The 14,465-nt window shown below is 56.2% G+C and overlaps 1 protein-coding gene across 1 annotated transcript in view; it reads right to left on the reverse strand.

Moving 5' to 3' along the window:
* LOC132815855 (trypsin-like) overlaps positions 1 to 5,097 on the reverse strand; it is a 6,238-nt gene extending 1,141 nt beyond the window's left edge. The window contains exons 1-3 of the mRNA XM_060825169.1: positions 5,058 to 5,097; positions 1,988 to 2,144; positions 759 to 1,009 (exon numbers count right to left, since the gene is read on the reverse strand). Coding sequence (XP_060681152.1) covers positions 759 to 1,009; positions 1,988 to 2,144; positions 5,058 to 5,097 — 448 coding nt within the window. The remainder of the gene's footprint in view (positions 1 to 758; positions 1,010 to 1,987; positions 2,145 to 5,057) is intronic.
* Positions 5,098 to 14,465: the final 9,368 nt, after the last annotated feature.

Consider the following 14,465-nt stretch of genomic DNA (forward strand, 5'->3'; position numbering starts at 1 on the left):
CCAGCAGCTGGACACACACTCCAGCTCATCCCAGCACACTGTACACACACTCCAGCTCATCCCAGCAGCTGGACACACACTCCAGCTAATCCCAGCACACTGCACACACACTCCAGCTAATCCCCGCACACTGTACACACACTCCAGCTCATCCCAGCACACTGTACACACACTCCAGCTCATCCCAGCACTGTACACACACTCCAGCTAATCCCAGTACACTGTATACACACGCCAGCTAATCCCAGCACACTGTACACACACTCCAGCTAATCCCAGTACATTGTGCGCACACTCCAGCTAATCCCAGTACACTGTACGCACACTCCAGCTAATCCCAGTATGCTGTACACACACTCCAGGTAATCCCAGTACACTGTACACATTCTCCAGCTAATCCCAGTACACTGTACACACACTCCAGCTAATCCCAGTACGCTGTACGCACACTCCAGCTAATCCCAGTACGCTGTACACACACTCCAGCTAATCCCAGTGCACCGTACACATACTGCAGCTAATCCCCGCACACTGTACACACACTCCAGCTAATCCCAGCAGCTGGAGACACACTCGAGCTAATCCCAGCACGCTGTACACGCTCGCGCTCTGGGACAGCAGGGAGTGGTGCCCGTGCTGAGCTACAGCTCCATGGGTGAGGTGGGTGCCTCACGCCCCTGTTTCCCTCCCTCACCCACAGCTCCTTCGGGCGAGGGGAGGGGATCGGAGTGGGTATTGACCTTCTCTCTCTCACTTACCACTGGACATGGTGTTTCCCCAGCCAGAGACCAGGCACATTTCCCCAGCGTAGGCACAGCTGCTTGGCAGAGCGATCGTGCCCACGTCACGGTTGAGAGAGGCAGCTTTGCTCAGTTTGATCAGCATGATGTCATTATCCAGGTATTGGGAATCATAGCGTGGGTGCTGGATGATTTTCTCTGATGAAATGTGCTGCTCAGTCCCTTCCATCTGGGCGATGTTGTGTTCACCCAGGCGGACCTCGATGTGGCTGGGAATGAGACAACAAACTGACTCAGAGAGAGACGGGAAGCACAGGGAGACTCTCTCCCACCCTCCAGCAACCTGGTGCTGCTGGCCAGGGGACAGAGATTGGCCCAGCCTCACCGAGAATCACCAGCAGCCAGGGCCAGCGCAGGGAGAAAACTCACGGACCCCCCGGGCGAGAGATAGGGACAGGCAGAGCGGCTGGTGGGAGGTAGAGATAGGGAGGGGGTTACAGGGATAGGGAGCGGGTGTAGGGGCCGGAGGGGGCTACAGAGATAGGGAGGGGGTGTAGGGGCTGGAGGGGGTGACAGGGATAGGGAGGGGGTGTAGGGGCTGGAGGGGGTTACAGGGATAGGGAGGGGGTGTAGGGGCTGGAGGGGGTTACAGAGATAGGGAGGGGGTGTAGGGGCTGGAGGGGGTTACAGGGATAGGGAGGGGGTTACAGAGATAGGGAGGGGGTGTAGGGGCTGGAGGGGGTTACAGAGATAGGGAGGGGGTGTAGGGGCTGGAGGGGGTTACAGGGATAGGGAGGGGGTGTAGGGGCTGGAGGGGGTGACAGGGATAGCGAGGGGGTTACAGGGATAGGGAGGGGGTGTAGGGGCTGGAGGGGGCTACAGAGATAGGGAGGGGCTGGAGGGGGTTACAGAGATAGGGAGGGGGTGTAGGGGCTGGAGGGGGTTACAGAGATAGGGAGGGGGTGTAGGGGCTGGAGGGGGTTACAGGGATAGGGAGGGGGTGGAGGGGCTGGAGGGGGTTACAGCGATAGGGAGGGGCTGAGGGGGTGTAGGTGCTGGAGGGGGTGACAGGGATAGGGAGGGGGTGGAGGGGCTGGAGGGGGTTACAGCGATAGGGAGGGGCTGAGGGGGTGTAGGTGCTGGAGGGGATGACAGGGATAGGGAGGGGGTGTAGGGGCTGAGGGCTGACAGAGACGGGCAGTGCCAGGCTGTAACTCTGAGCTGTGTGTATCACAGTGTGCCCGTACCTGTAGTAACAGTGAGCAGCAGAGACCACCCAGTTGGAGTGGATCAGGGACCCTCCACATGTGTGCCACCCCACGTTCAGGGAGACGATCCAAGGCACTGAGTGCTTGGCACACTCATATCCACCGACAATCTTATCATCGTCCAATGGGGCAGCAGCTGTGGGGGCAGAGAGAGAGCGCGGTGAGAGAGGGAGAGCGCGGTGAGAGAGGGAGAGCGTGGTTAGAGAGAGAGAGCACGGTGAGAGAGGGAGAGCCTGGTTAGAGAGAGAGAGCACGGTGAGAGAGAGAGAGCACGGTGAGAGAGGGAGAGCGCGGTGAGAGAGGGAGAGCGTGGTTAGAGAGAGAGAGCACGGTGAGAGAGGGAGAGCCTGGTTAGAGAGAGAGAGCGCGGTGAGAGAGGGAGAGCGCGGTGAGAGAGGGAGAGCGTGGTTAGAGAGAGAGAGCACGGTGAGAGAGGGAGAGCCTGGTTAGAGAGAGAGAGCGCGGTGAGAGAGAGAGAGCACGGTGAGAGAGGGAGAGCGCGGTGAGAGAGAGAGAGCGCGGTGAGAGAGGGAGCACGGTGAGAGAGAGAGAGCGCGGTGAGAGAGAGAGAGCGCGGTGAGAGAGAGAGAGCGCGGTGAGAGAGAGAGAGCGCGGTGAGAGAGAGCGAGCGTGGTTAGAGAGAGAGAGCGCGGTGAGAGAGAGAGAGCGCGGTGAGAGAGGGAGAGCACGGTTAGAGAGAGAGAGCGCGGTGAGAGAGAGAGAGCGCGGTGAGAGAGAGCGCGGTGAGAGAGGGAGAGCGTGGTTAGAGAGAGAGAGCACGGTGAGAGAGAGGGAGCACGGTGAGAGAGAGAGAGCGCGGTGAGAGAGGGAGCACGGTGAGAGAGGGAGAGCGTGGTTAGAGAGAGAGAGCACGGTGAGAGAGAGAGAGCACGGTGAGAGAGAGAGAGCACGGTGAGAGAGGGAGAGCGCGGTTAGAGAGAGAGGGAGAGCGCGGTGAGAGAGGGAGAGCGCGGTGAGAGAGGGAGAGAGCGCGGTGAGAGAGGGAGCACGGTGAGAGAGGGAGAGCGCCGTGAGAGAGGGAGCGCGGTGAGAGAGGGAGAGCGCGGTGAGAGAGAGAGAGCACGGTGAGAGAGAGAGAGCACGGTGAGAGAGGGAGCACGGTGAGAGAGGGAGAGCGTGGTTAGAGAGAGAGAGCGCGGTGAGAGAGAGAGAGCACGGTGAGAGAGAGAGAGCGTGGTTAGAGAGAGAGAGCGCGGTGAGAGAGAGAGCGCGGTGAGAGAGAGCGCGGTGAGAGAGGGAGAGCACGGTTAGAGAGAGAGAGCACGGTGAGAGAGAGGGAGCACGGTGAGAGAGAGAGCGCGCGGTGAGAGAGGGAGAGCGCGGTGAGAGAGAGCGAGCGTGGTTAGAGAGAGAGCGCGGTGAGAGAGAGAGAGCACGGTGAGAGAGAGAGAGCACGGTGAGAGAGAGAGAGCGCGGTGAGAGAGGGAGCGCGGTGAGAGAGGGAGAGCGCGGTGAGAGAGAGAGAGCGCGGTGAGAGAGGGAGAGCACGGTGAGAGAGGGAGAGCACGGTTAGAGAGAGAGAGCACGGTGAGAGAGAGAGAGCACGGTGAGAGAGAGAGCGCGCGGTGAGAGAGGGAGAGAGAGCACGGTGAGAGAGAGCGAGCGTGGTTAGAGAGAGAGAGCGCGGTGAGAGAGAGCGAGCGTGGTTAGAGAGAGAGAGCGCGGTGAGAGAGGGAGAGCGCGGTGAGAGAGGGAGAGCGCGGTGAGAGAGGGAGAGCGCGGTGAGAGAGGGAGCACGGTGAGAGAGAGAGCGCGGTGAGAGAGAGAGAGCGCAGTGAGAGAGAGAGAGCACGGTGAGAGAGAGAGAGAGCGGTTAGAGAGAGAGGGAGAGCGCGGTGAGAGAGGGAGAGCGCGGTGAGAGAGGGAGAGAGCGCGGTGAGAGAGGGAGCACGGTGAGAGAGGGAGAGCGCGGTGAGAGAGGGAGCGCGGTGAGAGAGGGAGAGCGCGGTTAGAGAGAGAGGGAGAGCGCGGTGAGAGAGGGAGAGCGCGGTGAGAGAGGGAGAGAGCGCGGTGAGAGAGGGAGCGCGGTGAGAGAGGGAGAGCGCGGTGAGAGAGGGAGCGCGGTGAGAGAGGGAGAGCGCGGTGAGAGAGGGAGCGCGGTGAGAGAGGGAGAGCGCGGTGAGAGAGGGAGCGCGGTGAGAGAGGGAGAGCGCGGTGAGAGAGGGAGCACGGTGAGAGAGGGAGAGCGCGGTGAGAGAGGGAGAGCGCGGTGAGAGAGGGAGCACGGTGAGAGAGGGAGAGCACGGTGAGAGAGGGAGAGCGCGGTGAGAGAGGGAGCACGGTGAGAGAGGGAGAGCACGGTGAGAGAGGGAGAGCGCGGTGAGAGAGAGAGAGCGCGGTGAGAGAGAGAGCGCGGTGAGAGAGAGAGCGCGGTGAGAGAGGGAGAGCGCGGTGAGAGAGGGAGAGCGCGGTGAGAGAGGGAGAGCGCGGTGAGAGAGGGAGAGCGCGGTGAGAGAGAGAGCGCGGTGAGAGAGAGGGAGAGCGCGGTGAGAGAGGGAGAGCGCGGTGAGAGAGGGAGAGCGCGGTGAGAGAGGGAGAGCGCGGTGAGAGAGGGGGCACGGTGAGAGAGCAGGGAATAAAGGAATGGAGGGAGAGGGAATGGCACAAAGAGAGGGACAAAAACATCACTGTAGATGCTGGCATCTCATGTAGACAGGCAGGAGGCTGGGGGGAACACAGCAAGGCAGGCAGCGTCAGGAGGGACAGGCAGGAGGCTGGGGGAACACAGCAAGGCAGGCAGCGTCAGGAGGGACAGGCAGGAGGCTGGGGGAACACAGCAAGGCAGGCAGCGTCAGGAGGGACAGGCAGGAGGCTGGGGGAACACAGCAAGGCAGGCAGCACCAGGAGGTGGAGAAGTTGACGGTTCAGTGTAACCCCTCAGGAGTGAGGATTGGTGTAAATGGGAGGGGAACAACAGAGTGAGAGAGAGAAAGGCGGTTGGGGGAGAGAGAGAGAGAGGGATAGCGAGAGAGAGAAAAGTGGAGAGGGAGAGAGAGAGAGAGAAGGGAAGGGTCATCGACCCGATTACCAGCCAGGCCCAGGAACGCGAGCAGCAGTAAACCCTTCATCCTGTCTCTGGTTGTGTTGTGGCTGAAGGAAGGTGGTGGTGATGTTTTATAGGCTGCTGCTGCTCTGTTATCAGGGAATAACGTGGCCCCAGGACCCACTAATTGTCCGAATGAGCGAGCTGTCCTTGGGCGGGTGTGAGAGCCAGGTGGGTGTTTCTCAGAGCTGGGTTGAACAACACTTTCATGGGACAGTGTTCCGGTGTGGAGGGAGGGGGAATATCTTTCCTTTTTTGCAAGGTTAGGGTGAACGACGGCTGATATATCGGGAGATTCGGGTCTTTTTGAACAACGTGTAATCCAAGACGTTTAAAGTTTAAAATCACACATTATCAGTCTATAGCCTAAAACGTTTATATGGGATTACTCGCTTTCAGAGTGAATTTATAGTAAATGTAGATGCAAAAGACTCATTTTTTGCGATGATTTCTGTGTCCTATGATTCCAGCCCCTCAGTTTCCTGATGAAGGAGCAACACTCCGGAAGCTAGTGTTTCCAAATAAACCTGAAAATGTGTTGCTGGAAAAGCGCAGCAGGTCAGGCAGCATCCAAGGAAGAGGAAATTCGACGTTTCGGGCATAAGCCCTTCATCAGGAATGAAGGGCTTATGCCTGAAACGTCGATTCTCCTGTTCCTTGGATGCTGCCTGACCTGCCGCGCTTTTCCAGCAACACATTTTTCAGCTCTGGTCTCCAGCATCTGCAGACCTCACTTATTCCTTTCCAAATAAACCTGTCGGTGTTGCGTGAGTTTTAACTTTGTCCAATCCCACACCAACTACCTCCACACACCAGGGCCTTGGCGCGACGGGGAGGGGCAGTGGGTTCTTGTCTGAAAAATGTGTTGCTGGGAGAATCCCAGCAGGTCCACTTGTCAGCTCTGATCTCCAGCATCTGCAGTTCCTCACGTCCTCCTCGTGGGTCTCGGCACTGGGTCATGAAATCCAGACACCCAGACCTCGAACTGTGGGTCCCAACCACTACCCCGATCCCCCCCAACCCCACACACACCCCCGACTGCAGATGGCCTCAATTCGTGTGCCATGGTGACATTCAGATGTTTGTCTTAATTCTAGGACTAAGTATCGCCCCTCAGAGAGGGAATTCTGCCATCTTTACCCGGCCTGGGCCTACACGTGACTCCAGACCCACATCCATGTGGCTGACTCTTAACTGCCCTCTGGGGCTATTAGGGATGGGGCAATAAATGCTGGGCTTCCCTCATCCTGTGAGTGAATCAATTAAAAGGGATGAAAAACAGAAGGTTTAAGGTCAGTAAAATCATTTGGGCTGCGGTGGGAGAGTGAAGGAGAAGGCGGGTGCAATGGGATCCTGCTGTGCGCCCTGTGACACTGTAGCACAAGGCTTACTGTGTGAGATTCTACAGGGGCGCGCGAAAACGTCGGATCATTTCCACGTCCCCTCCCTCCCACCTCCTCGATGTGCGGTGGTTCAAGGGGATGACCCAGTTTGGAGGGTTTTTTTTAAGATCATTGATGGGCTGGTTTGAACTTTGAATCTATTTGTTCTGAGGGTGCGTTGGGGATGTGGGGAGGGGGACTCGAAAGCCTCAACCTTTCAGGGCGACGTATCTTCACACGAAGAGACCCCCCTTTTGGGACTCTCCGACCACATGGGGTAAATGTGGATTTCACCAGCTCCCCATGAGCCCCTTCCCTCAGGTTATCCCAGTCCCACCTCAGCACCACCCTCTTGGACAGGTCCTGCCTGTCCATCTTCCTTCCCATCTATCCCATGGGACTCCTCCGACCTATGACCTTCACCCTGAACTCCACCCACTTATCGCCCTCTCAACTCCATCCCCAACCCCCCTCCCATTTACCTCTCAGCTCCCTCGACCCACCAGCCTCATTCCTGATGAAGGGCTCATGCCCCGAAACGTCGATTCTCCTGCTCCTCGGATGCTGCCTGACCTGCCGCGCTTTTCCAGCAACACGCCCTTCGACATCTGAACTACGTGCCGAGACGGAGCATTTACGTTTGTGCTGGGTCCATGTTTCGTTAACATTTCAATGAGCATATGGTAGGCGTGGTGACTGAGTTGGTGGGTGAGACCAAACCTGATGGGACAGTGAGCAGTGAAAATGGCTGTCCAGGCGGCCCAGTCTCTGGATTCGTTGAGGAAAGAGTTGGATAGAGCTCTCCAGGAGAGTGGAACCAAGGGTTATGGGGATAAGGCAGGAACAGGATACTGATTAACGATGATCAGCCATGATCATATTGAATAGTGGTGCAGGCTCGAAGGGCAGAATGGCCAACTCCTGCACCTATTGACCCTAATTGCCCAGAGGGCAGTTAAGTGTCAACCTCAATGCTGTGGGGCTGGAATCACGTATAGGCCTAACCAGGTAAGGATGGCAGATTCCTTCCCTAAAGGACATTAATGAACCATTAATGGAGTTTATCCAACACGGTCATCATTAGGATCTGAACTCGAGATTATTATTGCATTCAAAGTACACCAGGTCCTGTGGCAAGGTTTGAACTCTAAATGCGAGGTGCTGCATTTTGGGAAAGCAAATCTTAGCAGGACTTATACACTTAATGGTAAGGTCCCAGGGAGTGTTGCTGAACAAAGAGACTTTGGAGTGCAGGTTCATAGCTCCTTGAAAGTGGGGTCGCAGGTGGATAGGATAGTGAAGGCGGCATTTGGTATGCTTTCCTTTATTGGTCAGAGTATTGAGTACAGGAGTTGGGAGGTCATGTTGTGGCTGTACAGGACATTGGTTAGGCCACTGTTGGAATATTGTGTGCAATTCTGGTCTCCGTCCCATTGGAAAGATGTTGTGAAACTTGAAAGGGTTCAGAAAAGATTGACAAGGATGTTGCCAGGGTTGGAGGATCTGAGCTACAGGGAGAGGCTGGACAGGCTGGGGCTGTTTTCCCTGGAGCGTCGGAGACTGAGGGGTGACCTTATAGAGGTTTACAAAATTATGAGGGGCATGGATAGGATAAATAGGCAAAGTCTTTTCCCTGGGGTTGGGGAGCCCAGAGCTAGAGGGGCATAGGTTTAGGGTGAGAGGGGAAAGATATAAAAGAGACTTAAGGGGCAACTTTTTCACACAGAGGGTGGTACGTGTGTGGAATGAGCTGCCAGAGGAAGTGGTGGAGGCTGGTACAATGACAATATTTAAGAGGCATCTGGATGGGGACATGAATAGGAAGGGTTTGGAGGGATATGGGCCGGGTGCTGGCTAATTTAACCTGAGGCAGTGTTTGTAGAGGAATAAGACGGTGTTATTTTCTGGGTCTGTAGATTGTGAAGGAGCAAAAATGGCCTTTTTAGTGCCATGTACTTCTTGTCAGATGTGGGAGTTTAAAGACAGTTTAAGGATTACTGCAGATTATATCTGCCATAAATGCTGTTGGATGCGAATCTTATCAGATCGAGTGGATCGGTTGGAGAGACAGATAGAAGCGATGAGGAATTTGCAACAGCAACAGTATGTGATGGATGGCAGTTATAGGTGGTGGTGGGGGGGGGGGGGGGTAAAGTCTCAGATACAGTCACATAGATGGGTTAACTCCAAGAAGGGTAAGAGTGGTAGGCAGCGAGTGCAGGAGTCTTTTGTGGATATACCCATCTCAAACAGGTATGCTGTTTTAGAAAATGTAGAGGGTGGTGGATTCTCAGGGGAACGCAGCACGAACAGCCAAGTTTCTGGTATTGAGACTGGCTCGAATGCAACGACGGGTTTGTCGGCTTCCAAGAGATCAATTGTGTTAGGGGATTCTGTAGTCAGAGGTACAGACAGACGTTTCTGTGGCCAGCAGAGAAAAAACAGAATGGTGTGTTGTTTCCCTGGTGCCAGGATCAAGGATATCTCAGACAGAGTGCAGAATGTTCTCACAGGGGAGAGGGGCCAGCAGGAGGTCATTGTTCACATTGGAACCAGTGACATTAGAAGGGAAAAGGTTGAGATTCTGAAGGGAGATTACAGAGAGTTAGGTAGAAATTTAAAAAGGAGGTCCTCAAGGGTAATAATATCTAGATTACTCCCGGTGCTATGAGCTAGTGAGGGCAGCAATAGGAGGATAGAGCAGATGAATGCATGGCTGAGGAGCTGGTGTATGGGAGAAGGATTCACATTTTTGGATCATTGGAATCTCTTCTGGGGTAGAAGTGACCTGTACAAGAAGGACGGATTGCACCTAAATTGGAAGGGGACTAATATACTGGCAGGGAAATTTGCTAGAACTGCTTGGGAGGATTTAAACTAGTAAGGTGGGGGAAGGGGACCCAGGGAGATAGTGAGGAAAGAGATCGATCTGAGACGGGTACAGCTGAGAGCAGAAGTGAGTCAAACAGTCAGGGCAGGCAGGGACAAGGTAGGACTAATAAATTACACTGCATTTATTTCAATGCAAGGGGGCTAACAGGGAAGGCAGATGAACTCAGGGCATGGTTAGGAACATGGGACTGGGATATCATAGCAATTACAGAAACATGGCTCAGGGATAGGGACTGGCAGCTTAATGTTCCAGGATACAAATGCTACAGGAAGGACAGAAAGGGAGGCAAGAGAGGAGGGGGAGTGACATTTTTGATAAGGGATAGCATTACAACTGTCCTGAGGGAGGATATTCCTGGAAATACATCCTGGGAAGTTATTTGGGTGGAAATAAGAAAGGGATGATCACCTTATTGGGATTGTATTATAGACCCCCCCAATAGTCAGAGGGAAATTGAGAAACAAACTTGTAAGGAGATTTCCGTTATCTGTAAGAATAATAGGGTGGTTATGGTTGGGGGGATTTTAACTTTCCAAACATCGACTGGGACTGCCATAGTGTTAAAGGTTTAGATGGAGAGGGATTTCTTGAGTGTGTACAAGACAATTTTCTGATTCAGTATGTGGATGTACCTACCAGCGAAGGTGCAAAACCTGACCTCCTGTTGGGAAATAAGGCGGGGCAGGTGACTGAGGTGTCAGTGGGGGAGCACTTTGGGGCCAGTGACTATAATTCAAGTGGAGTGCCCCAAGGATCGGTGCTGGACCCTCTACTTTTCATCATTTATATAAACGATTTGGATGTGAGCATAAGAGGTACAGTTAGTAAGTTTGCAGATGACACCAAAATTGGAGGTGTAGTGGACATCGAAGAGGGTTACCTCAGATTACAACAGGATCTGGACCAGATGGGCCAATGGGCTGAGAAGTGGCAGATGGAGTTTAATTCAGATAAATGCGAGGTGCTGCATTTTGGGAAAGCAAATCTTAGCAGGACTTATACACTTAATGGTAAGGTCCCAGGGAGTGTTGCTGAACAAAGAGACCTTGGAGTGCAGGTTCATAGCTCCTTGAAAGTGGAGTTGCAGGTAGATAGGATAGTGAAGGCAGCATTTGGTATGCTTTCCTTTATTGGTCAGAGTATTGAGTACAGGAGTTGGGAGGTCATGTTGCGGCTGTACAGGACATTGGTTAGGTCACTGTTGGAATATTGCGTGCAATTCTGGTCTCCTTCCTATCGGAAAGATGTTGTGAAACTTGAAAGGGTTCAGAAAAGATTTACAAGGATGTTGCCAGGGTTGGAGGGTCTGAGCTACAGGGAGAGGCTGAACAGGCTGGGGCTGTTTTCCCTGGAGCGTCGGAGGCTGAGGGGTGACCTTATAGAGATTTACAAAATCATGAGGGGCATGGATAGGGTAAATAGACAAAGTCTTTTCCCTGGGGTGGGGGGAGTCCAGAACTAGAGGGGCATAGGTTTAGGGTGAGAGGGGTAAGATATAAAAGAGACCTAAAGGGCAACTGTTTCACGCAGAGGGTGGTACGTGTATGGAATGAGCTGCCAGAGGAAGTGGTGGAGGCTGGTACAATTACAGCATTTAAGAGGCATCTGGATGGGTATATGAATAGGAAGGGTTTGGAGGGATATGGGCCGGGTGCTGGCAGGTGGGACTAGGTTGGGTTGGGATATCTGGGTCAGCATGGACGGGTTGGGCCGAAGGGTCTGTTTCCATGCGGTCCATCTCGATGACGTGGGTCTCTGAATTAACAGTGCAGTGGCAGCTCCACCAGGCAATCCTGCAGTGGGATGGGCACCTCTCTCTGCCCATGGCTCACTCTGTCACCTCTGAGGGACTGCTGTCATTGTATTGATTCTCCCCATCGTGGAGGGTCCGGGCTCTGCTTTTGTCCCACCGTGGTTTTCCAGAGGATAGCGGCTCCTGTGATCCATCCTGGAAAGATATTCCCCCTCCCTCCACACCGGAACACTGTCCCATGAAAGTGTTGTTCAACCCAGCTCTGAGAAACACCCACCTGGCTCTCACACCCGCCCAAGGACAGCTCGCTCATTCGGACAATTAGTGGGTCCTGGGGCCACGTTATTCCCTGATAACAGAGCAGCAGCAGCCTATAAAACATCACCACCACCTTCCTTCAGCCACAACACAACCAGAGACAGGATGAAGGGTTTACTGCTGCTCGCGTTCCTGGGCCTGGCTGGTAATCGGGTCGATGACCCTTCCCTTCTCTCTCTCTCTCTCCCTCTCCACTTTTCTCTCTCTCGCTATCCCTCTCTCTCTCTCTCCCCCAACCGCCTTTCTCTCTCTCACTCTGTTGTTCCCCTCCCATTTACACCAACCCTCACTCCTGAGGGGTTACACTGAACCGTCAACTTCTCCACCTCCTGCTGCTGCCTGCCTTGCTGTGTTCTCCCAGCCTCCTGCCTGTCCCTCTTGGTGCTGCCTGCCTTGCTGTGTTCTCCCAGCCTCCTGCCTGTCCCTCCTGATGCTGCCTGCCTTGCTGTGTTCCCCAGCCTCCTGCCTGTCCCTCCTGATGCTGCCTGCCTTGCTGTGTTCCCCCAGCCTCCTGCCTGTCCCTCCTGATGCTGCCTGCCTTGCTGTGTTCCCCCAGCCTCCTGCCTGTCCCTCCTGGTGCTGCCTGCCTTGCTGCGTTCTCCCAGCCTCCTGCCTGTCCCTCCTGGTGCTGCCTGCCTTGCTGTGTTCTCCCAGCCTCCTGCCTGTCCCTCCTGGTGCTGCCTGCCTTGCTGTGTTCCCCAGCCTCCTGCCTGTCTACGTGGGATGCCAGCATCTACAGTGATGTTTTTGTCCCTCTCTTTGTGCCATTCCCTCTCCCTCCATTCCTTTATTCCCTGCTCTCTCACCGCGCTCTCTCTCTCTCTCTCTCACCGCGCTCTCCCTCTCTCACCGCGCTCTCCCTCTCTCACCGCGCTCTCCCTCTCTCACCGTGCTCTCTCTCTCACCGTGCTCTCTCTCTCTCTCTCACCGCGCTCTCCCTCTCTCATCGCGCTCTCCCTCTCTCACCGCGCTCTCCCTCTCTCACCGCGCTCTCCCTCTCTCTCACCGCGCTCTCCCTCTCTCACCGTGCTCTCTCTCTCTCACCGCGCTCCCTCTCTCACCGCGCTCTCCCTCTCTCACCGCGCTCTCCCTCTCTCATCGCGCTCTCCCTCTCTCACCGCGCTCTCCCTCTCTCACCGCGCTCTCCCTCTCTCTCACCGCGCTCTCTCTCTCACCGCGCTCTCCCTCTCTCACCGTGCTCTCTCTCTCACCGCGCTCCCTCTCTCACCGCGCTCTCCCTCTCTCACCGTGCTCCCTCTCTCACCGTGCTCTCCCTCTCTCACCGCGCTCTCTCTCTCACCGCGCTCTCTCTCTCTCACTCGCGCTCTCCCTCTCTCACCGTGCTCCCTCTCTCACCGTGCTCTCCCTCTCTCACCGTGCTCCCTCTCTCTCTCACCGTGCTCTCCCTCTCTCACCGTGCTCTCCCTCTCACCGTGCTCTCCCTCTCTCACCGCGCTCTCCCTCTCTCTCACCGCGCTCTCCCTCTCTCTCCACCGCGCTCTCCCTCTCTCTCACCGGCTCTCTCTCCCTCTCTCACCGTGCTCTCTCTCTCTCTCACCGCGCTCTCCCTCTCTCACCGTGCTCTCTCTCTCTCACTGCGCTCTCCCTCTCTCACCGTGCTCCCTCTCTCACCGCGCTCTCTCTCTCTCACCGCGCTCTCCCTCTCTCACCGCGCTCTCCCTCTCTCACCGCGCTCTCCCTCTCACCGCGCTCTCTCCCTCTCTCACCGTGCTCCCTCTCTCACCGCGCTCTCCCTCTCTCACCGTGCTCTCCCTCTCTCACCGTGCTCTCCCTCTCTCACCGCGCTCTCCCTCTCTCACCGCGCTCCCTCTCTCACCGCGCTCTCCCTCTCTCACCGCGCTCTCCCTCTCTCACCGCGCTCTCCCTCTCTCACCAACCGCGCTCTCCCTCTCTCACTGCGCTCTCCCTCTCTCACCGTGCTCTCTCTCTCTCACCGTGCTCTCTCTCTCTCTCACTGCGCTCTCTCTCTCTCACCGTGCTCCCTCTCTCTCACTGCGCTCTCCCTCTCTCACCGCGCTCTCCCTCTCTCACCGCGCTCTCCCTCTCTCACCGCGCTCTCTCTCTCTCTCACCGCGCTCTCTCTCACCGTGCTCTCTCTCTCTCACTGCGCTCTCCCTCTCTCACCGTGCTCCCTCTCTCACTGCACTCTCCCTCTCTCACCGTGCTCCCTCTCTCACCGCGCTCTCCCTCTCTCACCGTGCTCTCCCTCTCTCACCGTGCTCCCTCTCTCACCGCGCTCTCCCTCTCTCACCGTGCTCCCTCTCTCACCGCGCTCTCCCTCTCTCACCGTGCTCCCTCTCTCACCGCGCTCTCCCTCTCTCACCGCGCTCCCTCTCTCACCGCGCTCTCCCTCTCTCACCGCGCTCTCCCTCTCTCACCGCGCTCTCCCTCTCTCACCGTGCTCCCTCTCTCACCGCGCTCTCTCCCTCTCTCACCGCGCTCTCCCTCCCTCTCTCACCGCGCTCTCCCTCTCTCACCGCGCTCTCCCTCTCTCTCTAACCGCGCTCTCCCTCTCTCACCGTGCTCTCTCTCTTACCGTGCTCTCTCTCTCTCTCACCGTGCTCTCCCTCTCTCACCGCGCTCTCTCACCGCGCTCTCTCTCTCTAACCGTGCTCTCCCTCTCTAACCACGCTCTCTCTCTCTCACCGTGCTCTCTCTCTCTAACCACGCTCTCCCTCTCTCACCGTGCTCTCTCTCTCTAACCACGCTCTCCCTCTCTCACCGCGCTCTCTCTCTCTAACCACGCTCTCCCTCTCTCACCGTGCTCTCTCTCTCTAACCACGCTCTCCCTCTCTCACCGCGCTCTCTCTCTGCCCCCACAGCTGCTGCCCCATTGGACGATGATAAGATTGTCGGTGGATATGAGTGTGCCAAGCACTCAGTGCCTTGGATCGTCTCCCTGAACGTGGGGTGGCACACATGTGGAGGGTCCCTGATCCACTCCAACTGGGTGGTCTCTGCTGCTCACTGTTACTACAGGTACGGGCACACTGTGATACCCACAGCTCAGAGTTACAGCCTGGCAC

Source organism: Hemiscyllium ocellatum, chromosome 5 (genome assembly GCF_020745735.1).
Source record: "Hemiscyllium ocellatum isolate sHemOce1 chromosome 5, sHemOce1.pat.X.cur, whole genome shotgun sequence".
In the NCBI taxonomy this organism is placed as follows: Eukaryota; Metazoa; Chordata; class Chondrichthyes; order Orectolobiformes; family Hemiscylliidae; genus Hemiscyllium; species Hemiscyllium ocellatum.